The sequence below is a fragment of the Vanacampus margaritifer genome, chromosome 8 (genome assembly GCF_051991255.1).
Source record: "Vanacampus margaritifer isolate UIUO_Vmar chromosome 8, RoL_Vmar_1.0, whole genome shotgun sequence".
Taxonomy (NCBI): domain Eukaryota; kingdom Metazoa; phylum Chordata; class Actinopteri; order Syngnathiformes; family Syngnathidae; genus Vanacampus; species Vanacampus margaritifer.
Window position 1 is genome coordinate 11213928 of NC_135439.1, and position 25159 is coordinate 11239086.

The window sequence follows — 25159 nt, forward strand, 5'->3', positions numbered from 1 at the left end:
TTTCTTTATTTTATATTTTTCACGATAATGAATTTAAAAAAATCTGCTTAGCATTTCACTACACAGCATGTTTTTGCTAACTTAATTAAGATAAACTAATGTGAGACATGATGAGGTCACCACATTAAATCCTCATTCTCAAGCAGTACATCTATCTATCTATCTAGCTCGCTAGCTAGCTAGCTAACTCTAGATAGATAGATAGATAGCTAACTCTCTAGATAGCTCTAGCTATCAGTATTTATTTAAATGGACCAGTGCATTCAAAGACACAATGAACCATATTAAATCTGAATCTGATCCAGAAAGCGCCAATTTGCCAATCCTTGACTGGTCTGCTGAAGACACAATCCTTTAAACAGGCTTAGATGCTTATACCTGAACAAATATAATCAAATTAGGTTATACTTTGCCTGATTACATTTTGGTTCATTTAGATCCAGAATAAATGTGTCTAGATAATTAGCTTTTATTTTCCTAAACCTTACTAACTTAATTTTGTCCATTGAATTTGACAGTTTTTTAGATTACTTTTTTGCCGGTTTGTTGTCTGTTAGTGCCACTGTACATTAAGATGCGAGTTATTGTTGTTTGAGTTTATAGGTTTTAATTGCAGCTAACCATCTATTTTTTGTAAATAATGTTAGTCTTAAATGAACATTTTCAGCATCAGATGACCCCGTATCATTTTCATCTATTTGAATTCTTACAGAATTTCACACAAGCACCCCTGACAATACTCTGGGCTCAGGAGCTGTTTCTCCTGAGAGGGGGGTCACACCTCTCCCACTCCCCCAGCCAGAGCTAGACCCTGACACGCTACGAAGTGGACTGAAGGACTTCCTCCTGGAACTCCGTGAAGCACACAGAGAGCGGGTAAAGGAAAGATTTATCATGTTTCCCTTTCCTTGCTGTTAGTGGAAGACAGAGATGAAGCCCTGACATGAGAAGCAAAAGTGCACAAAGAATGGGCTCTTTGCACAAATTGACTACTTTCTGAACTCAGTACCACTGCTTCGTTTCCTGTCTTTAATGATTGGACAAACTGATTAATCCAGGTGTGCCTGACCTCAGTAACCACGACGACAATGACCAGACACACCTGGATTAATCAATTTGTCCAATCATGAAAGACAGGAAATGAAGGAGTGGTATTGAGTTCAGGTAGTGGATTTGAACTGTTTATGGATGCCACAAAATGGCAGCAGGTTGTCAACTCACTTCAACATCATTGTTTGTCTTCAATATGCCGCCAAAGAAATATTTTAATTGCTTTGGCTTGAGCACAAAAATAGAAAATAGTGACCTTAATAACAGAGGGTGAGGGAGGGAGGGAGGAAGGAAGGAAGGATTTTTTTTTTTTAATGTAAGAAAATGCTGCAAATATGTGAATTCACATATGGCGAACTGCGACTACTGCCACTGTGATAGCAACAAAATATGCCAGTGCTCACATTGTTGAAAAACATGTTTTATTTTGAAGGACGACGCTGTGTGTCAGTTGGTGGCCATTCAGAGGGAAGTGGACGAGCTGAGAGCCGATCGGGACTTGGGTCAGAGTCGTCTCGCTCAGCTGCAAAATAACTTACAAGACTACCAAGAAGGTGTGCGTCTGCTTATCATGTCTACTGCTTTTCCATCTCACAAGCACGCAAATAAATGTTCCCTCGGCGTGTGCGCAGGCAAGCGAGGCCTGGACGAGCGTCTGACGCACGCTCAGCTTCAGCTTCATCAGCAGGAAGAGGCGGTGAGGAGAAGCGACAGAGAGAGGAGAACGCTCGCTGACAGGGTGAAGGAGCTGGAGCGTGTGCTTCAGGCCTGTGAGGCGGAGAAGAAACACACACAGGTACACTCCTGCACTATATTTGTGGCAACTGATGAACGCCACATGACACTCTGAGGAAGAAAATAGAATAACAACAGATGGGCTTTCACCTTTTGTGCCGTCTCATGCGATGCTTTCCTTATGTCGGTTTGTGATGCCAAAAAAATAGACAAAATATTATGTATGAATGTTTTTTTTCTGAGGGATGCTAACTTCACCTATTGGAACCAGCAAGGTCGACTTATTTTGGAAAACATTTTTACCCATAGGAAATAATGGAAATATAAATAATATAAATAAATAATAATAATAAGTCAATCTGTCCCCATCATATGTTTACTGTACAGGCATTATTTTAAGATTAGCAATCTTTATACTAGGGCTGGGCAATTAATCAAGAAATTATTTAGATTTTTGCTTTTGATGATAATCAAGCAAAAACTATTATAGTGCTGAATGGCGCGGTGTGTGTATGCAAGTTCCTGCATTGTAAAAGCACCCCGAATGCCCCTTTGTTGCGTGTAGCAAGCTAGCATGCGTGTAGCAAGCTAGCATGTATTGTATTCTGCCCTCCCTGAGCGTACTTTTGGTTTGTTTATTGACACTCCAGTTAGAGTTTACTGCAAACGCAACAAAAACATTTACCTGTACTCTACTTGTATTGTGTATTTAAATAAAACATACTTTGTTTTGGAAAGCTCATTGCTAGCAGTCAATGGAAAACCCTATTAGGTAGTTAGAGAAAATTAGCATTAGATGTTACAAGAGGGTTTTACCTTCTAATCTATGAATATTCACAAAAAACTTTGTACATACAACAATACTATGAGGCATATCTTTTTCCTAATCTGTAAAAATTTGTGATATTACTAAAGTTGAATTTGTGACTTTTTTTCAACGTTTTTATTTATTTATCATAATGTAAGTGTGTATCTTCATGAATGTACTGCACCACACTGCCCCTAAGAGGCCAAGGTTTACGCAGGAAAAGCACTTTTTTTAATGGTTTATTTATTTATTATTATTTTAATATATTATTATTATTTTACTTGTCACAAATGTATTACCTGGTTGTACTTCTAATTTACTGTATACAGTATTTAAAGTTGAGTTTTGGTTTTGAAATCACTGGGCAATTGTGTTCATTAATCATGATTTCAATATTAATCAAAAATAATCTGCATTATTTTTCCCACGACTGCCTGACCAGACTTTACACTCATACAAGTGTAAAAAGAAATTAACCACTGAAAAATATTCCATGTGATGACTTGGTCTACTGTATTCCCTTAACTTCCAGTATACAACTAGGGCCATAAACAATTCTCATCTTTTTGGCTCTAAACAGCTAGCACAAAACAACTTGTAAATCGAGTCACCATTTCTAGTCGAGAACTGCAGAGGTTCCGCAGTACTGGCATGTATGCAGAAACATTTAAAGCTGACGTTTCCATGCCTCCAAAAGTTTTTGTTAACAACCTAACTGCATTTTTCTGTGTACGTCTGTTCACCTTCCGCCTCTACAGGAGCAACTGGATAAGCAGCGAGCGGCAGAGATGCGTCTGGAGGCCGAGAGGAAGCGCCTGCGAGAGGCGCTAGAGGCGTCGGAAGCGCGGGCCACCCGGGTCGAAGTGGGACGGCGGAGTCTGGAGGGGGAGCTGCAGAGACTCAGACTGAGCCTCGGAGACCGGGAGGCCGAGAGTCAGGCCTCCCTCGATCGTCATGACGCTTTGCTCAAACAGGTCAAATCGTTGGTTCTATAAATAACATGATTTTTTTCCACTTTATTAGTTTTCATCAATTAACAAACGTGATAAAGCGCTGACTCAAGCTGTATTTTGTGAGTACAGGTAGCAGACGGAGAAGGCCGAGTGTCCCTGCTTCAGACGGAAGTGGAGCGACTGAGTCAATCTCTGTTGAAAGCCGAGGAAAACGAAGCCCTGCTGCGAGAGAAGAACGCCTCCCTCAACCAGAGTCTGCAGGAGTTGGCGGCCGCTCTCGGCAGCGCTCAGAGTCGCCTGACTGCCCTGCAGAAGGCTTTGAGTATGACCGAGCAGGAGAAACAACACCTCCAGGTGGGTGCAGTGCACAACAAAAGGCTGTGGATGTGCTATCATGATCATTTAATGTAACTCGGTGTTCTTCAGGAGCGAATCGATGAATCCCGGTCGTCGTTAAACGAAGCCAGGCGGAACATGGCTACCCTTAACGAGCGCATGCACAGCCTGCAGAGTGAGCTGCACCAGTGCGAGCTCCAACGAGAGGAACTGGAGGTTGAGTTCACCAAGAGCCAGGAGGTGGAGATCATGTTCACTAACGACATCAATAATAATTATATTTATTAGGGGTGTCAAAATTAGTGCGTCAATTTAAAGTTCCTTTAACGCCACTCATTTTTTAAACGTGCGATTAATGACCGCCCTTTACTTGGAAAGCCTGTACTGGGGGAATTCCAGTCACAACCCAGCAGACACGTCCATGACAAAATGTAGCAGTAAAAGGTTGAATAATAATGCATATAATTGTGGAGACTGGGGTCAAGTTGTATTTTACAATTTTAAAAATGTGCAGAATTTCACAAGTTACTTCATGTGAAAGATTAGATAGCACTTAATATGAAAAGAAAAATGCACTAAGCTGTCACTGTCTTACAAATGCAATTATGCCATCTAGTGGCAGAAAAATTACCTCAACACGAATCCATATCACACCCGTTTTTTTACAGCAGAAAAACACATTTTATTGTACATTTAGAACAGATATAAAATTTGCTATTAATCGTGCGTTAACTATTGAAGTCAAGCGATTAATTACGATTTAAAAATTTAATCGCCTGACACCCTTAATATCTATATATCTAATTGGATAATTTCCTAATGATCTTTCACAGCACAGGGGTTGGGAATCACTACTTTTTTCTAATTTGAATGGCAAATCACAAACACAATCAAATCTATGATAATCTAAATGTTGTCCCTCATCCATAAATTGAGGCTGCACAGACTTCACACCACTAGGAGAATTTTTGCTGTATTTAACTAATTTGCTCCCAAAAATGTATAAACACGTTGTATTTTAAATCTTACCATGGTCCCAAAAACATATTTATACGTTTATTTAAAAAAAAAAAATCCGTCTAACCTGAAGAGGTCGCTTCAAGCAATGGTAATTATTACAAAAAACGGCCAGCAGGTGGCAGCAGAGCATAAGAGATCAACCAGGGCCATGTTGCAACAACCTCTTTTCCCCAGTGTTTTGAGCACACAATAATGAGGAAACTTAGCTATATTCTAATGCTAATTACTGCAAAATGGAAACAGATACAGATACTTTTTTTTCCTGATGAAAGAAGAGACTCTAATCTTTCCTTTGGTAGGTCCCATGTTTTTATAGCAATAGAACACAATATTCTGAGGGCCTTGCAAAATCAGTCAAAATCCAGTAAAACAGGGAGCAAAGGGGGTTGCTTCAGTGAAAATGGCTGGGAGTGAATTAACAGCATCTCAACTATACTCTACTATAAAGACCACTTGTGACCCCCATATTTCAACCACAGCATAGTAGCGTCTCAGATGTTGTCTACCAGTCTTGTGTTGTCTTTCATTGTGCGGCAGGCTTTGCGCCAGCGTTCGGCAAGCCTTTCTGAGGCCCAGCGCGGCGCACAGGCGGCTCAATTGGAGAGGGCCACGGTGGAGGAGCGTCTGCGCGCTCTCCAAAGGGCTGTGGCCATGCTGGAAACGGAGAAGAAGGATGCGGAGAGGCAAGCTGTGAGGCTGGAGAAGGATAAAAATGCCCTGAGGAATACGCTTGATAAGGTATCGATCGTCTCCTGACAAGTCATTTAATACAATGCAATACAATTGTATTATAGTGCTTTAAGAATAATACACCATGACATAATTCATTAAACAAAAATACAGCAAGAAACAATTAATGTGCTTTAAATTGATAAAATACAGTATCAGGAATCTAAAAACGATTTAAAACAAAGATGAAAAAATAAAAATGTATTTGGGATTCATAGACACTTTGTACGTTCTTAAAGTTTGTTATATAATGCTCACACCAATTAAAAATAACTTGTAGGGCCTGATTGATTCTTTTTTTTATATACATTAACACATAACGACATAAGACAAACATAATGACCTTCCCCCCAAAAAATTGGCTGATTTTTATCAGCTTTAATAAAGTTAAATAAATACTAAAGCGCTAAGTATTGTAAACAGTCAATTGTTCTGCATTAATTTCATTTTTTTTTTTTTTTAAAGTTACCAAAAAATATGTTACTTAATTAAAAAAAATATAGAGAGATTTTTTTAATTAATCAGCTGATTAATCATTATCGTAATGTTATTCTGCCAAATATCAGAATTGGCCTAAAAAAAAATACTAAAAATGTGCCTATTTTGGGGAAAAAAAAGTCAAAATGTTATGCACACAAATTCATAAATGTTTTGAGAAAGAGATATAATTGAAAAACGTCTTCATAAAAAAATAAAACACCTTTTTCTAAAAAAAAAAAAAAAAGAAGACTTTTTCCTGTCATAACAAAAAAAATTTAAAAAATCTGATATCAGTTCAAAACTCAAATCAAAGCTTTTAACTGACTCATATACACTTTTAAAATTCTACAACGCTGATCCCTATTTGTTTAAGTTTGAGAACCACTGACATAAAGCAACTTGACGTGCCAAAATAACAGCCGTGACGCAACGAAAGGATGCTTACAAAGCATCAGAGCAACAGTAACTTTTAACTCTTTCCGGCTACTTTTTGTACTATGCTCATAAGATGACATATTCTAGGGGTATATAAACTCAAGAGCACAACTGTATATTCAAATGTCCAAATATTAGAAATGAAATGAATCTCTCCTCAGGTCGAGCGTCAGAAGCTGAAGAGCGAAGAGGGCAGCATGCGTCTTTCGGCCGAGAGAAACCGCTTGGATCGCTCCCTGAACACGGCGGAGCAGGAGCTGCAGGAAGCCCAGCAGCAGATTCTCATGCTGCAGGTAACAAACACATTGGTGACATTCGTCATACGTTTTGGAACACTTTCTCCTAAGCAAAAAAAAAAAAGCAATATAAATGGCAGACAATGACATTTTTGTAGAGCAGAAGTGCTTGAGTAAACCACACTTGTTGGGTGTCAGTCAACTTTGTCCAGGCAAATGTCGCTAACACATTTGTGGTAATAGTATGCGCCAAATGACATGAATTGTCATGAATTGTGGTTCTGGTTCTTTTTTGGGACAGTTCTATAAATATAAATATGAAATAATCTGATGGAGAACTTCTTTGGTACTTTATACGTTCATGCGTGTGATTAACTCATTCACTGCCATTGACGGCTATAGACGTCAAAAATTGATTTGAACTATTTCTATTATTTTTTTCCACTTTTGTTAAAAAGAGTATGAAAAACTAGAAAAAGAATGTATTGTACATTTAGAACAGATATAAAAAATGTGAGTAATCTTGAGTTTAAATAATTAAGTAATTAAACAAAAAAAAATTTGAGGCGTCAGGCGATTACATTTTTTTTGTAATTAATCGCACAACTTCAATAGTAATGACTAATGACTAATCACATTTTATGTCTGTTCTAAATATACAATAATTTGTTTTCTAGGTTTTCATACTCTTATAAAAATAAAATAAACATGACTGTTGGCAGGTGTGCCTAATGTGGCTAATTAACTTTATTTTTTATTTATTTTATTTAGAATTTATTATTTTTTGTATTCATACATTATATGTACCAGGGGTGCACAAGGTATGGAATGGATCAAATGCAGGGCCAATTATGTTAATGTAATAATATATCAAGATTATTATGCATTTAAATGATTTTCACATTCATAAAGGACCTCTGAGGTCGACTATAACTATGACGTGGCCCATGACAAAAAGGAGTTTGACACCCCTGATTTACATGAAGAATCTTTTAGTAAGAATAATATTTGTCACATTAATTTAAAAAATCCCTAAAATATGGATGTATTGATCTATTTATCTATTTGTCTAGCTCGCAAAATAATTATTATTAAATTAATGTAAGTAAAAGATGTACTGTAAGTAAATGTTCCATTAAAAAGTTTTATTTTATTAAATAATTATTTAATTTTAAAATAAACTGTAAACATGAATGAATTCATTTTTAATAGTAATTTATAAAAAAAAAAATTGGGGACTTCACATCTACAAATAACCGGCCCCATCTGTTCTTAAAAAATAAGGAAAAGAAAAAGAAAATTCATCTGCCTGATAGCTGTTGTTTGTAATTCACAATGGCTAGATTGTAACAGACTTTTTTTCTGCCTTTCATGCTTCACAATGAATCTCCCCAGAGCCATCATTAAGCATGAAGTCATCCGTCCCATTTTTGTTTTACAGCCTCTAACATGCTTAATGGTCAGCCCACGTTCCGCTATTGACGCCAGCTTTTGTCTGCTTTTTTTTCCCCTCTCGCTCTCTTTCTCAATGTGTGTGCGTGTGTCATGAGTAGACGCAGATGGCTGACATGGAGCAGTCCCACAGCGTGTGTGAGAGTTTGGTCCGGCAGCGTGATGAGACCCAGCAGGAGGCCGAGAGGCTGAGGGCCAGCTTCAGAGACCTGGAGAGGACTCTGGGCTCCAGGGAGCGCACGCACCGCCACCGGGTCAAAGGTCTGGAGGAGCAGGTAGAGACGAGTTTGGGTCTGTTTTTGGTGATGGTTAAAAAAATATATATGAATGCTTCCATAAGTCCAGTGTGGCCCATAGAATTGCACACCTTCAGTGTAGTTGTGCCACAACATGCCAAGCAAGCAGCACTGTGACCTACTGGAAGCAGTGCAGCATTATTGAGAGCAAAATTAGAAGAAGAGGCACAGAAGGTCCCCAATTTAGCTCCAGTAATAGTTCATGTTCCCACAGAGCAGTGAGAATATATGCCTGTGAGTATTATTTGCTCTTACTTGCTTGCGTTGCTGCCTTGAATTAAGTAGCAGTTGTTTGAAGGTCTATAATTACCTTAGCATTTATGCTAGTTTCCGTTAGCTCAAGGGTTAGCAAATTTTCCTGTCAAAAAAGCCATTTCAGGCCAGATAAATAACAAAAAATTCTGTCCAGAGCGGCCCAAGAGCTAATTAGAATTGCACCATAACAGAAAAATATGCAGTACCCAATACGTAGAGATACATTTTCTTCTACTTCGTCGTCATCTGTTTTTGGATTTATTTATTTTTTGGTTGTAATTTTTTATACTTCACTTTTATGCCTTTCTGTCAAATTGCTGAAATTTTTGGCAATTTTATGCATATATGATGGTAATTTTCTGCCTCCCCTTCATTTTTTGGGACATTTTATGGCTATTTTTCTGCCTTTGTTGATATCAATTTTCTGACATTTTTGGCATTTTTTGTGGATATTTAATGATAATTTTCTGCTTTTCCTTTTCAGACATTTTTATGGTCAGTTTTTGGACATTTTTAGGTACTTAAAAATTTGGACTCTTACATTTTTTAAAAAATATATAATTATTCATTTTTTTATGTAATCATTCATTCATTTCAAGAATATTTTATCTAAGAAAAAACAAATATATTAAAAAAAACTCGTTTTAGCTCATCTATGGTGCTTCACATTAAATGTTAGCCTTAAACTAGCGGCTTTTCATTAGATGAGATAATACGATTTTGTTAAACATTCTAGTGTTTAAATATACTTCTTTTTTTTTTTAATATGTCGATTTTGAACTTCAACAGCAAAGTGCACTTTGCCTCATGTGGAAAACTGCAAGCAAAGGAGTGACAACAGGCACTAAGAAATACTTTACGGAGTGTGTTTTTAAGAAGTTTGCATACATAAAATGCATAGGGTCACTATATCGCGGCTTTTCACCTAACCCTGCAATTATTGACGCTTCACTGTATTTATTTAAAATTTTGTATTTATCATCTGCATCCCTATTGGGCAACAGGCGTTGACATTCTAATCATTTAATTAAGTAAATGTACATTATAATGTCATTTCGTTCATACCAGAGTAAAAACAAAACAAAATGTCATTTCTCCAGGATAATGTAAAATAAAAAACTACATGGAGAATGTGAATCAATAGATTGAATCATGTCTTTGTGCAGGTGTCTACCTTGAAGGAGCAGCTACAACAGGAGATGAAACGACGACAGCCTTCACTTCCGTCCTCATTTCTCTCCACGGCCAGTTGAGAGAAGAAGCAACAGCCGCTTCAACGTCAGGGAAAATGTCATCACCGGTGACCGAAGGGAAAGAAAATGTGCACTCGCCGGCCACAATATTAGGTACATCTGCACAATTGAATTATCTGTCTGAACAATTGTGTTTTTATAAAGATGATCATTTAAGCATTTCATCATACTGAGAGATGTTGCTTATATTTTTGTTACCTTATTCCAAAACATTGGGGAACACAATATTAGACACAACTCTGTGTCGGTCTGCACAGCTACAAAAATACAATATATTGTTAAATTAATACTAATCCTTACTTTTTTAAAGGCAGCATTTGTTTAGGCTGTGCAAGTGTACCTAATGAATTGGCCACTAACTGTATTATAGCCTGTATCATTTGAATGAAGTATAAGCTCTTCATGCAAAAATGTTACATTTTCATAACTTAACACTATTTTAGTACTAACCAGAAAATGTCATGTGCTGTAGTCTGACTGTAAAGTTTTTTTTTTTTTTAATTTGTAATTATTTCAATGATATTGGCTGACTGGAAATGCTGCAAGGATTTCCCAAACTTTCACAGATTGAACCTGGATACGGTTCCTCTCTCGTATTTATCAAAAAATGTTATCAAAAATACTGTACATCCTTTGTTGTCATAATGTCAACTCATACTGTACTTTATTTCCTGATAACAAAATTGACAACAAATATGAACCCAAAATGTATTTTGCTAACAAAAATGAGACATTTTGGGTTAAGTTTGTGGAACACTGTGTTAGATGATTAACACCGTAAGATCGAATAAACACTTGTCAAACCTGTATAAATGAGTCAGTCAAATGCTGAAAAGCTGTTGTAAAAAAAAACAAACATCTTTATTATCTTTTAATCATGATACTTTTACAAAGCAGCAGTAGCGCTTTAGGAGAAGCCTCCGCAAAGCATTTTTGCACGCTTGCTGCTCAAAAAGCTGAGGTCATCTTCTTGGCTGATGTCAGTGACTGCTTTGACTGAATGACTGTTTTTTTTTTTAAGTACAGTATAAGAAAACAACATACAAAGCATGCGATTAATACGGTACAGTATGCAAAACAAACTGAGAGGTCTCCGCAGCTAGTCGCACCTCTAATACAGCACCAGTGTGATGAGTTTATAGCACCAGTGATTTGTACAATCATCAAGCTTCTTTGGAGTATACTGATCCATACACACAGGCTCATACATGTGGGGAAGGAGGGGGGGGGGGATAGAAGAGGTGACAGTATAGCAGTGATTCCCAACCACTGGCTCATCCGGTGAGCCACTGGAAATATTAAATTCATTGATCCGTAGTACCTTGTGATACAAGTACCTTGACTCACGAGTGTTTCAAAATTCAAGCCATCACTTTGGCAATTTTTTGGGTCTTGAGGCACAAGCAAAAAAAAAAAAACTGAGATACGGATGCATTTCTGGCCCCCAGCCACTAGATGGCAGCAGTAAAATCCAGGATCAGTTAGTGGCGCTAATGCTCCATTAATAAACACCACAGAACAAAGAAGTTAGATACAGTCAGTGTTTTGTGCTCACATTTTCAATGTTTGCAGTTGTGTTTTTATACATTACGATACTGTAAAGTGTAATTTTATGAAAAAAACATGTTAACAAGCTAATTTAAGTGTTCATTGGGAGTTTGGAACACACTACAGTAAACCTCACTCCGCTGTGGGTTCCTGGTTCGCAGTACCGCTATTTTGTGGATTATTTTTTATCTCGGTATAGCTCTATTGTATTCTATAGTTTATGGTGTAATTACACTTTCGGGCACTAGGAGGAGGCACAATAGTCTGTATTTTTTTTTAAATTGAAAGAAGAAGAATAGAAAGCAGGAAGTGTCAGCCTCATTTTTGCTGTGGAAAGATTATGAAGCGATTAGTCTCAATCCTCTCCCATCCTGCGTTTTACGCCTACAGAAAGCAGCAGCTGTAAGTTAATTTCACAATGTACATCCTTTGGCATAATTATTGAAGTACATTGTGAGATTATGGGATTTGTTTAATTGTAAACACTGTTCGTACAATATTTTTCTTTTATTAAAGTGTGTTTAAAGAAGTGTCATAAATGCTATGAAAACATGCCATTGGAGTATTAAAATATGATACTGAGATACAAGCGTGGTCACGAAGCAACTTAAACTCGCATCTCAAGGCACCACTGTAATTAGTGTAGATGTCACAAGGTGGTGCCAAAGGGCTACTTGTGTGTAAATGATGCACCTTAACTCACATCAACGAAATTCTTTGTCACCAAGATGCCATTCTATTATTAGGATTCTATTATTATCCATTCTAGGTATAAAAAAAATTTTTGAATATGAGGATGTCCATTGTATCAATTTTTGTTTAGTCGTGTGCCATGAGGTTAGAATGTAAAATATGTGCCTTGGCTTAATGAAGGTTGGGAAACACTGCATTATAGGACACGTCAGTGAGGAAAGAGAAGAATTGTAGATGGGTGTAGTGCCTCAAGGGGGTCTCCATCAGCAGCCCCCACCGCAGCTCTTCCCGCAGCTTGCCCCCACAGACCCGCAGTGGCCGCTCACCGCCGCCACACCGCAGCGCGAGAACTGGTCCCGGCACAGGTCCGCTACAGACAGGCGAGTTCTCAGTCAGAACACAAAGGTCGAATTAAAAAAAAAAATTTTTTTTTAAGTTTAATGTAGAGAACTGACCTCTGAGAAGTTCTTCATGTGCGCACACGGTCCTCACACACACCTCCCTGTTAATGACGTACACACGCCTCAAACTGCAAAACAACAGAAAAGTGATGAAGAACTTCCAACGCCATCAGTAAATTTACTCTTCCTTTTATTATGAATGTTCTTATAATCTGAATCAAGAATTTCGGTAACCTTTTATTCTTAATTTTTGGGGGGAAAAGAGGTTTCAAATATTTTTAATCCCGCAACAGATCCTGCCTTCAGATACAAGTTTATTTTGTTCCATACCCATGCTTGTAACTCAAAGCAGCCATATCTGAAGTCATCTTTCCCCATTGAAATGTATAGCAATGCCATCAATCCGTTCCAACATCTCCCATAACAAAAAGTTGTTTTTTAACAACCAAAATGGCACTTTGTAATACTGCACTTTATAAAAACATATACACAAATAAATAGAATGCGAAAGATTAAACAGATTGTGCATCATGATTAATGCATTGCAGTTCCTTCTGGTGTATGCAATTTGGCCACCGGGGGCACTATAATACAGTCATTAAGACACAAACGAAGATGGAAAAAATATCTGCCTCAAATAAAAACCAAATATCAAAATTTATAGAAACATGGTCTACGTACATAGGATTTTTTAACCTAATTCCGGTTACTTAATTCTGTCTGTTAGCGAGAGCCACTACATCGTGATAACTTACATTGATGTTTCTGCATTTGGCAATTTATTATTATATTATATTATTAGTATGGGATTTTTTTTAATGGGCTTTAGGTGAACTGATGAATACACACACGCTCGCACGCACGCACGCACACACACACACACACACACGCACACACGCACACACGCACATACACATACTCACCCACATACAAAAAAAAAATAATATATATATATATATATATATGTGTGTATGTATATATATATGTATATATATTTTAAAAAAAAACATTTATTAAATTTTTTTAAATTGATTTGTTTGTTTGTTTTTTTTAAAAAAGGAGAGCAATGATGATGTCAAATCGAATAAACAATACTGAGCTCTCCTGAAAAAAAAAAAAAAAAAAAAAAGACACAAACGAAGACTTTGACAGCTATTGTAGTGACTCAATAAACTGCAAAAATATGTCATTTTTTTCCAACTATATATTCATGTGAGTATTGTTTATGTGTTGTAGCAGCATTTGTGTTCACGGTTCCTTAAAGTGATACAGTATATTGCCGCCACCGACTTGCCCCCACTAGTCTTAACAACACTGTATTCTGTTTAATATTGGGTTTGTGGAAAATGAGTTAAGCAGCAAAATCCACCTTTTTTTTAATCCATCTCACGAGGCGGCCATTTTGCTACTTGATGTCGACTCAAAATGGCATCACGGTTGCCCCAGGTCTCAGGTAATGACCAATCATGGCTCAACCTGTTTTCTGAAGCTGAGCCGTGATTGGCTGCGTGTCATTTTTCTGTCTTTTTTGAGACTTTTAAATAGCTCATTAAAAGAGGATTGTGTCATTTTTAAAGATAATTCAATTGGTAAATTATGAATTTTTAACCTTAATTCCATTTTTTTTTTTACATGTATCCACATCCTGTTTTTCACTTGTCTGGTCTGAACTATGCACCTCTTTCCCACACAAATCTCTTGCTTTTTTTTCATGCCCCATTAAGCCCACCAACCAGCACGGCTGGAGTACACAAACTTCTTTGAAAAGCTGGGAAAATGGGCTTTGTGGTTTTCAATAAAAAACCAAACCGTGTTTCAAAGAAATACCAAAAGTCTTCATTACAACAGATTGCTCTCTTTAATGTGGTTTCGGTTGTGTCAATTTTATCTCTTCCTTTTTGTGATGGGGGGTTGTGGTGGCGCAAGGGGGGGGGGGGGGGTAGGCACCACTTTATGGTGCAAAGAAGCATACGTCTAACTACAATTTGGGTCCAAATGGATGTGACTATGTCAAACAAAATTGTGCCTTGAGGTAAAAGTGACCTGTTTTTTAGGTTTTCCACTTGTACTGTATAAAACATAGTCTGGTTACTACTTGTGCTAAAAATAAATAAATAAACAGAATAGAGGGCATTCTACTGACTACAGAGAGTGCAGAGTCTGACTACGCTTTAATTAAATAAGTCTGAGCGTGTACATCTGTGAGTATTTATTAGTATTTATTTCCACCCAAATTGAAATCCTTGAGGCCATATTGGCTGACTGGGTTCAGATGGGCTTTCTGGCTAATAAATAGAAAATAGATAATGACACGGTTTGGGGATGCTCGGCCAAATAGCTCATCGTCTTATAAGCGTTTCCACGTGCGGACCTACCTGTAAAAGCAGAGACTGTTCAGGCACTGCTTGCATGGTTTGTGCACGGAATAGAGTCTGGTGCAGGGATATTGCTCCTCTCTGCAGTCTGGAAGTTCCAACATGTGCAATGTTTACAAAGAAAAAATCTCCCCAGCAGAAGTCAACAGCTTTGACTGTCTTACCGAGAGGACCGGGCTCCGTGGGCTCCGTCTCCAAATCAGTTTCTGATATCCATATGAAAAGAAAAGAAAACTCAAGACTCATTCTCCAGATGGAAATTTAAAGCTTTAACAGACATACCTGTTTTTTCTGGACGGATCGCAGGATCGACTCGAACCTGCTGCTGGAAATTTCCAGGAGCAGAATCATGATTCTCAGAATCTGGACTCTCTGAACAGAGGGAAACAAATTGCTTTTTTTGCCACATGAAGTAGCTTTTGAACTGCACTCAAACAATCTGGTGACAATGTCAAAGTCATATTAAAGGGGTCAACGACCTTTTTGAAACTAGGGGCTACTACAATTGGGGTTAAGGGATGATCTCCAAATGCCCACTTCACGATGCACATATAAACATAATAAATGGATGAATTAAAATATGCTTTACCTGGAAAATAATCAGGCCCATAGTCCTCTAGAAAAGAAAACAATACATAATCAAAGCCATCGATGTACATTGTTGCTATTCCATGCCAACGTAGAACAATATTGATTATTTGATGAACTCACCAAGAAAAGGAAATGGTTCCTGGTAGTGACCCTGGGCAAGCAGCACAACTGTTGAGGATTCACAGAGAGAGAAAAGTGACAACATGACATGTTAAGTATTCGCAATATTTTTTGTCAACTTTTATGATTATTCTAATTAGGGTCAATTCCAAACTGCTATAACCCATTCCAAGCGTTAAAAAAATATATAATATATCCCCATCAAACTTATATTTTCTGCTTATTAGGTGTAAATTAGAGGTCATATAATGTTAATATTTCTGAATCAGTTGCTCACTGTAGCGGTTGATGCACTGCATACATACATTATAAAAGATCATTTATTTCAATAGTTCAATTCCAAAAGTGATATTAGATGAAAACAATTTACTCGGAAGGTCAATTCCTACATACATTTTACTTTACAAATCATCTTGTTTCTAAAAAAAAAAAAAGTATTGGATTTTTTTTTAATAATGGCGAATTTGGGGTTATTGTTATCAGTAGCCTATAATAATAATAATAATAATAATTAAACAATTATGAAATTTTAAATCTACCGATCGCTCTAATCACCAACATGATTCTGATGCGCACCAGGAAGAAACCCCCCAACAACGATGTGAGTAAAGCCAAAATCTATCAATTTTTATCCATCTCAGTAAAGCAGCCATTTTGCCACTTGCTGTCGCCTAAAAATGGCATATCAATTGCTCAGGTAACAACCAATCATGGTTCGCCTGTTTTTTGAAGCTGAGCTGTGATTGGTTGTGATTGGAGCCCTGAGCAACTGTGATGTCATTTTCAGTCAACAGCAAGTGGCAAAATGGCCGCCTCCTGAAATGGCTAAAAACAAGGATTTTTTTTTGCTAACTTAGCATGTTTAGACTAGTGGGGCTGTGTAGAACATATTGTAAAGGAGTGTCAATTAAAATGATATTTTATAGTGCTTGTTTTGTACCGTATTTAATTTCAAAATTGGCACTTCCTTGGGGGACACTTTATTAGGGACAGGGTGCTGTTACCTGGCATGCAGATCAACAGGAAGGCTCTCATGGTCGCTCTGAGAGGTAGTCCAACTCTAACTACGGAGAAAATCAGCAGATAAAAATGGATAGACGTGAGCAGTGTTACGTTTTTTTTGTTTTTTTTGTCTGCGTGTCCTTTGTATCCTCTCAACCCCCTACACAGCCCCCTTTACCCCCCTCTACTGGCCCCAGCAAAAAAAAAAAATGAAGGGGGGTTATGACAGCAAGAATGTGGAAAGTCTCTCCTTCCTAAGAACAATCGCTGTTTTCCCACTTTTCCCCTCTGCAGCAGACAGTCTGGAGCTGCATTCCAGGAAAAGAAACGGCGGACCCCGGCACCCACTCTCGAACCCCCCCACCCACCCCCTGGCCGTCTGTGTCCCTCATTTCCCTTCTGTCGCCCCCCTCCCCTCATTTTCTTCCTGTAAGCAAATGGTCTCCTGGTTGAGGACCTAAAAACGGCGACTTCATCAACATGGTGTACACGAGAATGACATCATTGAAATCAATCTAAAGTTGTCTCCTCCTCCTAACACTAATGATGTTGTTTTTCTACTTTGAGGGGAAAAGTTAACGCTCCTCCTACAGCTTCCCGACTATACTGTACGTCATCCGCACACCATTTGGGCATTTTTCACCTTTTTGGGATTGTTGCAAGTTTTGGTAGATTAACTGTAAATTACTCCAAGGGGACTTTAAAAAAAATGCACTAGGCATATATGCCCCCCCTACCGCTGTATTGTAATCTCATGTTTTGGTCGCACCAGCGTAGGAATACATACGGGCAAACTCCCAATGGTGCATCACCGTGGCATCAAAGGCCATATGTTTTCACAGCACATCTGGGAACTATTAACCCTCCCTTTCTCACTAGAGACCCCCCCAATAACACCCCCCCCCCCCCCCCCCCACACACACACACACACACTTATGAACTAGATTCTCAGGACAGAAACCACAAACGCTCCTCACTTAAAATTAAGCTTTTCTTTCTATTTTCCAGCTAAATGAATGAAAACCTGCACCCCCACCCCCTCCCTTTGCCCTCATTGACCCCCTTGTCTGGCAGTTTCCCCCCCTGGCAATCTCCCTGCCATTGCTGCAGGGGCTTAACTATAGTCCCTCCTCCCTGCATCCCCCCCCCCAATGAAAACACAGGGCCACATGTCCCCGACATGTAACAGTTTGAAGTGCACTAAATTGATTCATTTTCCAGCTTCAGTTCATGACAAACTACAAATGCATGCAGATGAGAAGACACTGAAAAGCAGGCACAAAAAAAGAAGTGCAAACCCTTACCAAGACTTTGGATCAATGTGCTGCGACTGTCCTCCACCTTCATGCGCCCTGTGAGTGCTGGAGGACTTTGCAGCGCCACATTGCACCACCCCGCATGTCAAGTCTCCTCCCCGTCCGGCCTCCCGAGCATGCATGCATGCAGGCCCCGCATCTGGATGGATTCACCGAACCCTTCTTTATTGAAAAATAGAATGTTTTATTTTTTTCAAATTTATGACATAGGCATAGGGTTTACTGGTGAACAAAATGAACAGGGAAGAGTAGCCTTTCACCATCTCCTTGAATTTAGAAAGCGTGTTCTTGTAATGCCCATCTCCATGGTCTTTAGTTTTGCAAGATCGCTACATAGCTAGACTTGCAAATCATGCAGTTCACTCGTCTCTATATTTATAAAGCACTTTAAAACAAACCACTGTTTTCTTAAAATGGAATCCAGGGACAGCAGATAGAATGAAAAAAGCAGAGGCCCCAGAATTGAACCCTGTGGAACACCCTACGTTCCATTATACATGTGAATTCAATTCATATTGAACATATTCGTTGGAAGACAATTTTTTTGCTCAACATAGTTAGAAGGGATTACAATAATTAAGAAATCACACGACGTACCATCGCAGCGGTCAAAAGTAGACTACTCAATGCGCCATATTCCCTGCAGCCAATGAGGGCCAAGCGGGCCGTATCATCGTCAGGGGGGTGTTCTGACCTCCGCTAAACCCTGGGGGTTCGATCGAACCCAGTTTAAGAAGCACTGGTTTAGCACATTGAGTGTCACCATAGAATGGTTTAATATTTTTGGGCGCTTAAGGAAGAAAAAAAAAACAGTAGCTTTTTTTTATTTTTTTTAAACTTGATTACGTCTCGACAGTTTGGAATTTTGGATTTATAGTTAAGACAAATTGTCAACACTTGGTCATTAAAGGGATACTTGACTCATTGAGCCATTTTCAAGAAGATAATGTTTTGTCTATAATTAATGCGATAACTTAACATTATTTTTCATTAATAAATACCTAAAAATGTGTTTTTAAATGTATTAATTGTACATGAAAAAATAATTAAGTTATCACATTAATTCTGGACAAAATATTATCTTTTTTTCTGCTGAAAGTGGCTCAGTGAGTGATGCATCCCTTTTTAAGTCCAATTTGGGAAAACAGCGCCAACCAGTGGACACATAATAGAGTGGTCTTGAATCAGCATTTTTATAGTTCTCTATTCAGCATAAACGTCACTGACAATTCCTGTCAGTTTTCTACCTTCATCTGTAATATCAGAGCCGTAAACAAGGCAGAAAAAAAAGTAACAGCGAATAAACAAATGTCTTTCGGAAGTCACTTCTACCGCCCTTGCCGGACAAAAGACGAGCAACGAAACAGCAGCTGCATGCTATTTTGAAGATTTATTCTCAGGAAGGGGAGTGTTGAAAGATCAGCAAGAACATTTGCACTCTTTGTCCGAACCAGCTGCAAAGTAAATGTTACAACAAAAGCGGCGTTGTCTCCCAAATGCAATGTCAGAAACACCTGTTATGGTGCATGTAAGAAGAAACTTTCATTTTGTACATGTGCAATTCATCAAGCAAGTCTTGTGCGCATGTATGAGTTGAGTGCACAAGGCCATCAGACATCAAGAAGCACGTTTTGGAATCAATTACATATAATTTAATGATATATGTTACAAGAGGGCACCCGGGTGTTCAAGCAACAGCTGCTTTCTTCTCCTTATAGGTGGCCATCATCTTCTTGATCTCCGCTATGGCTTTCCCCGGGTTCAGGCCCTGTAAAGACCACACAGTTCAAGTGGAAGTCAACCTTAAACATTTCTTGACAATAATATATATAAATCAGGACATTCTGATTAATATTTCATTTGTGGAATATGAGTTATGAAGCAAAATCTAGCCATTTTTATCCATCTCAGGGGCGGCCATTTTGCCACTTGCTGTCGACTGAAGATTACGTCAACGTTGCTCAGCTCTCAGATAAAAACCAATCACAGCACAGCTTCAGAAAACAGGTACGCTGTGATTGGTCGTTGCCTGAGCCCTGAGCAACATTGATGTCATCTTCAGTCAACAGCAAGTGGCAAAATGGCCGCCGCCCTGAAATGGATAAAAACGGCTGGATTTTGCTGTTTAACTCATATTCCACTAACACAAAATTAACCAGAATATTTAAGACTAGTGGGGCTGCATCGGACATATTCTTGTCCCGTATAAACCCGCCATTAGCCGTATGGTTAGCGGCGTTACCTTGGGGCACGTCTTGGTGCAGTTCATGATGGTGTGGCAGCGGTAGAGAGAGAACGGATCCTGCAGCTTGGACAGACGCTCCTCCGTGAAGTCGTCCCGCGAGTCGATCATCCAACGATACGCCTGCGGAACCACAGCCCGTTTGTACTCGTACTTATTAAAATGCTCGTCGAGATACCGCGGTACACACCTGCATGAGCACAGCAGGTCCGAGGTATTTGTCTCCGTTCCACCAGTAGCTGGGGCAGCTGGTGCTGCAGCAGGCGCAAAGGATGCACTCGTACAGCCCGTCCTGCGCCAGACAAAAACGTGGTGAGATAAGTCGTCCGCGTCACGGCACTTTCGGATGTGAAAAGCAGAACCGAGACGTGCCAGTTTCTGTCTGTCCTCAACAGACTGCGTGTACTGCTCCTTCCCCTCCTGGGACTCATCCTTCTTCTTCAGGTAGGGCTCGATGGACTTGTACTGAGCGTAGAAGTTGCTCATGTCCTGTGAAGCAATGCATGGTTGCTTAAATTATTGCCTTCTATTCTATAGTCTACATCTAGATGATTTTTTTGTTTTTATCAAGGGAACGCTTAAGATACTGACAGGCACCAGGTCTTTAACCACATACATATGTGGGAGGGGGTAAATCTTGCTTGGTTTGCTGATGTTTGTGTCAATCTTATTGAGGCAGGCCAGCGTGTTTCCACCGTTGATGTTCATTGCGCACGAGCCACAAATACCTGGAGATGAAAGCACGTGAGTAATTTATTTTTTCCCCCTCCATGAACATGAAATAACCGACACTTTGATTATGTTCTGATATCACATTTGAACCTTCAGAGGACACACCTTCTCTGCAGGAGCGGCGGAAAGTCAACGTGGGGTCCATTTCATTTTTTATCTTGATTAGGGCATCAAGTACCATCGGGCCACATCTGCAGGAAGGAAATAGCAACTCACTATAATGGAAACTTATTTGGTGCGTCACACAAAAAAAAGAAAAAAGAACAATAACTCATAGAGAATATTTTAGATGCTCACTAAGGCAATATGTGCAGACATGTTGGGTGACTTCCAAAATGCAAGACCAAATTTGGATGTTCCGCTGTATTTAGGACAGCACTTAATGCGCTGCAGCTGTCGCCGGCTCGGATCTGGGTCACCTACGTACGTGTTCAGGTCGATGTCGTAGGTCTGCATGCGAGGTTTGTCTCCTGGTGTGTCTGGGTCCCATCTGTACACCTGGAACTTCTTAATCCGCGGCTCTGCTGCTGGAGCGGCTGCTGTCTGCGCATAACGCACCGTCTGCCACGACATAAGGCGACATTTAGTACAAGCAACAACAAAAAAATACAAGAGGTGCGATACACTAAGTAATATACTATAGTTATTAGTCACTTAAATTTTTTAAAATACAAATGATGAATATTAGGAATGTGCTAATTTGCATATAACAGTATGACAGGGCATGAACATGTTATTATTATTATTATATATCATCCATTCTCAAATAATATTTGTAAATCATAACATTATCTAAATAATCTAAAGTTATTTTTTCATTTGAGGCGTACCTGATAAATAATTAGTGCACAATGTAAACGGAATAGTCTACAACTTACATCATTATTAATATGGAAATGATTGATGGTAGACTTTTTTTAAATTTATTTAACATTTACCTGGTAGGTAGTATACAACTAGTACTACTGTAAATGACGAGAATGGTGCCAAAATAAACTGGTTCAGGATAGTTAGCTAAGAGCTAGTAGCCAGCAAACTACGTAATCGTTACAGGCGGAGCCCTCTGCTGTCAAACTGAGTTATACAAATGCAAGGCAAACGTTTCTAAATTGGAGGGGGGAAAACTTTAGAAAGACGTTGATAATAACGAACATACCACTAGACCAGCTGAGGAGCGGAACGCCAACACACCACAGCGGCTCAAGGACGTGACAGTGGCTACCGACATGTTGGTGTTTCTGTTCTGAGTTCTGACCTCCACTTCCTCGATGTCCCACAATCCAACGCGGTACCGTCACGAGGTAGTGAAAGCGCTTGCTTTGCAAACCAGCATCGCCCGTATATTACCCCAGCATGTTTTTTTTTTTAACAAAGTGCTCAGTGTTATGTTTTTCAACACGCTTTTAATACACACATTTTAAAAACGTATTGCATGGGAACAACAGAAATGGAAACAGCAAAACAAACAACAAAAAATTGTACAAACATTATTAGTACATTTCAAAAGTTATGATTTTCGCACATCAACAAGCACAACACTGATTCGTTTATTTTCCATTTCAATCCCAATTGATTTAAAACAAAACATAAAACCAGTAAAACACTAGGTACCATAGTAAGAAACAAATAAAACACAAACCTGGCAACACTTTCTTTTAATTACTATATAAAAATTTGCTTGAGTAATTTAACGCGTCTGACGTCTTTTCCGGGGTGTCACGATATTAAATCAAGCGCACCTAGTGTGGCTGTGCCAATCGCGTGCAGTTTGCCTCCGCAACAGCGACTACGGCTAATGTGGATTCATTGTAAGGTCACTCTCGACACGGTGGCCTCATTTTGTGTAAGACTTCTGTGGAGATCTAGAAATGGTATTCCTGACGTTGTCCAGATGGATTAGGAGCCGTGGACCTGACAGATACTGGAAAGTCCAAGAACTTCTCAAGCATGCACGGGTAAGATTATGATAGCAACGTGCTCAACCACACGTCTCTGAGAAATGACGCACCGTGACTCAAAAGATGTCTCTAAAATGTGATGGTCATCATATAAGATTCTTGACGTTTGTTTTCAAGCATTTCAGAGGCAGAAAGAACCGTTGTTACAGTCTGGCCGTACGAGCTGTCAGGAGGGCGTTTGTCTACTCTACGAAAGCACGCATGCTGAAGAAGCGCAACATTAGAACGGTGAGGAGATGTTTCTCAAACTACAACCTAGTTATCCCCCTTCAGTGTGAACCAAATGATATACCAGAACAGCGACAAAAAGATCTTTGGGTTGTGGCACGACTATGTGCCTGCTCACAATGCTCAGAGCATCTGACACTTCCTCGCAAGCTGTAGAAGAAAAATAGCCGTGCTGGAGCAACATTCCTACTCATCCACCTAGCTCCCCTTTCCCAAGGTCAAAGAGTTACAAGGGGACCAGTTTAGAAGACATGGAAGACATCAAGTTGGCGGTGATGATGTGCTGTAGGGGATCCGGGAAGAATCCTTCCAGGGGTGCATTAAGGCGTGGCACAAAATGCTTGAAAAGTGCATTAGGCTCCAGGTGGATTACTTCCAAGAGGAAAACCTGTCGTTTGGAATTGAAATCTTATCTTCTGTGACACCATTCTTGGAACTGTTCTGACACACTTTGTACATTTATTACTGTGGTTATAGTGTAATTTCTACTGCATCATGTGTAGTCATTGTGAGCAGGGCTGTTTATTTACTCAATTAACTTTAATGTACAATATAATTTGATTGAATCCTTAAGTAGTTAAAAAAAATTATAATACATTTATATTACAATAAATACACGTTTAGGATTGTGGTTGGTTTTGTGTCATGTTCCCTCCTTTTTTCATTCCCATTCCAGCTTTGGATTTCCCGCATTGCTGCAGCGTCCCGAGAGCACGGCATGAAGTATCCTGTCCTCATGAGCAACCTAACAAAGGTTAGTCTTTTTAAATAATGTATTTTTTTTAAACTCACAAGTCACAATACTACTACTCTACTATAATCATTAATATACTAAATGAATGGCTGTGTATCAATCAAAAGAAAGCATTGCTATCGTTGTAAAGCCAGAATATATAATACAGGCACCATATGGTGTAGTTAAAGTGCTATATAAAAAGCAGTCTATTTGCCATTTACAGCTCTTTTATATGCTCTCATGACTAATGTTAGATGTGGTCTTTATATCTACAGAGCAGCGTTCAGCTCAACCGACGAGTTATCACCGACTTGGCCATCACAGAACCTCGGTCGTTCCTCGCCCTAGCGAAACTGGCCAGGGCCCGGCAGCAAGAAGGCTTCTGTGCAGCGCTGGGTGACGGCAAAGAACCTGCTGGTGTCTTCTCCCGTGTTGTTGTGCAACAGTAGTGGAGGCACTACTGGCCTCTATACTAGTGGACATATACGGGTACATGTATTTTTTTTTTTTAAACAGTTCTTTACTGAGTAAGAGATTTAGAAGGTTTTGTTTTGTGAAACTATCAATAATGCAAGTGTATTATTGGGAAATGACAAGACTGTATTTTCTAATTCTTACTTTGAAGCCTCCCCACCATCACAATTCTAATTGGGAACAATTTGTTATGATAAATAGTGTGTCCACAGATGATACTGCCATTAAATTCAACAATTATCCTAGATAGTGTTGATCTGAAATGTTTTGCCATATTTTTTTCCTTTCTGTAAATATTTATTTCTTGTATGATTGTCTTTTGAATGTTTAGTTATTAAACATTTTGATATACAGTACATTTTGTTTTGTGTATTTTTAATGGCTGTTTGGATGTCAATGACAAATTGATAGATTTATTAAAAGTTTATTTCATACTACTAAATTCCCACTACAGTTAAAATGTAAATTACAAAAACGATAATGATTAACATTTTGATATCAAAGTAAGACAACACAGAACCATTGATCAACAGTACGTCACCATTGCATGGCTACAACAGCATGTCAGTCACAATGTCATCGACAGGTTGCAACAGATACAGACTGACTGGAAGACTCACAGAAAGGCATAGCGTCCTTTGAAATTGGTTGATTGTTGGATCAAATACCTGTTGTAAAATTTGCCATTCAGCTCCTTGTTAGATA

At 38.9% G+C, this 25159-nt stretch overlaps 4 protein-coding genes across 5 annotated transcripts in view; 2 read left to right on the top strand and 2 right to left on the bottom strand.

Moving 5' to 3' along the window:
• The window catches only part of crocc (ciliary rootlet coiled-coil, rootletin), a 25296-nt gene extending 14049 nt beyond the window's left edge, over positions 1 to 11247 (top strand). For both annotated transcript variants that reach the window (XM_077573278.1, XM_077573277.1), the window contains exons 28-37: positions 713 to 876; positions 1484 to 1604; positions 1683 to 1846; positions 3352 to 3567; positions 3676 to 3900; positions 3973 to 4122; positions 5440 to 5640; positions 6708 to 6839; positions 8336 to 8509; positions 9952 to 11247. In XM_077573278.1, coding sequence (XP_077429404.1) covers positions 713 to 876; positions 1484 to 1604; positions 1683 to 1846; positions 3352 to 3567; positions 3676 to 3900; positions 3973 to 4122; positions 5440 to 5640; positions 6708 to 6839; positions 8336 to 8509; positions 9952 to 10038 — 1634 coding nt within the window. In that variant the 3' untranslated portion in view covers positions 10039 to 11247. The remainder of the gene's footprint in view (positions 1 to 712; positions 877 to 1483; positions 1605 to 1682; positions 1847 to 3351; positions 3568 to 3675; positions 3901 to 3972; positions 4123 to 5439; positions 5641 to 6707; positions 6840 to 8335; positions 8510 to 9951) is intronic.
• On the bottom strand, positions 10832 to 18114 carry mfap2 (microfibril associated protein 2). The gene is made up of 9 exons (XM_077573279.1): positions 18073 to 18114; positions 16771 to 16830; positions 15767 to 15814; positions 15645 to 15671; positions 15338 to 15427; positions 15220 to 15261; positions 15056 to 15143; positions 12735 to 12808; positions 10832 to 12649 (listed from the first exon to the last, which is right to left on the bottom strand). Exons 2-9 carry the CDS (start codon positions 16799 to 16801, stop codon positions 12543 to 12545), a joined length of 507 nt encoding a protein of 168 aa, XP_077429405.1. The 5' UTR covers positions 16802 to 16830; positions 18073 to 18114; the 3' UTR covers positions 10832 to 12542.
• Positions 18115 to 19455: 1341 nt separating this feature from the next.
• Positions 19456 to 22351, bottom strand: sdhb (succinate dehydrogenase complex, subunit B, iron sulfur (Ip)). Its single transcript, XM_077573327.1, has 8 exons — positions 22215 to 22351; positions 21486 to 21619; positions 21164 to 21249; positions 20918 to 21054; positions 20699 to 20815; positions 20517 to 20618; positions 20327 to 20449; positions 19456 to 19852 (listed from the first exon to the last, which is right to left on the bottom strand). Exons 1-8 carry the CDS (start codon positions 22284 to 22286, stop codon positions 19772 to 19774), a joined length of 852 nt encoding a protein of 283 aa, XP_077429453.1. The 5' UTR covers positions 22287 to 22351; the 3' UTR covers positions 19456 to 19771.
• A 443-nt stretch (positions 22352 to 22794) lies between these two features.
• Positions 22795 to 24810, top strand: mrpl20 (mitochondrial ribosomal protein L20). Its single transcript, XM_077573591.1, has 4 exons — positions 22795 to 23013; positions 23134 to 23244; positions 23921 to 23998; positions 24256 to 24810. Exons 1-4 carry the CDS (start codon positions 22927 to 22929, stop codon positions 24427 to 24429), a joined length of 450 nt encoding a protein of 149 aa, XP_077429717.1. The 5' UTR covers positions 22795 to 22926; the 3' UTR covers positions 24430 to 24810.
• The last annotated feature ends 349 nt before the right edge of the window (positions 24811 to 25159 follow it).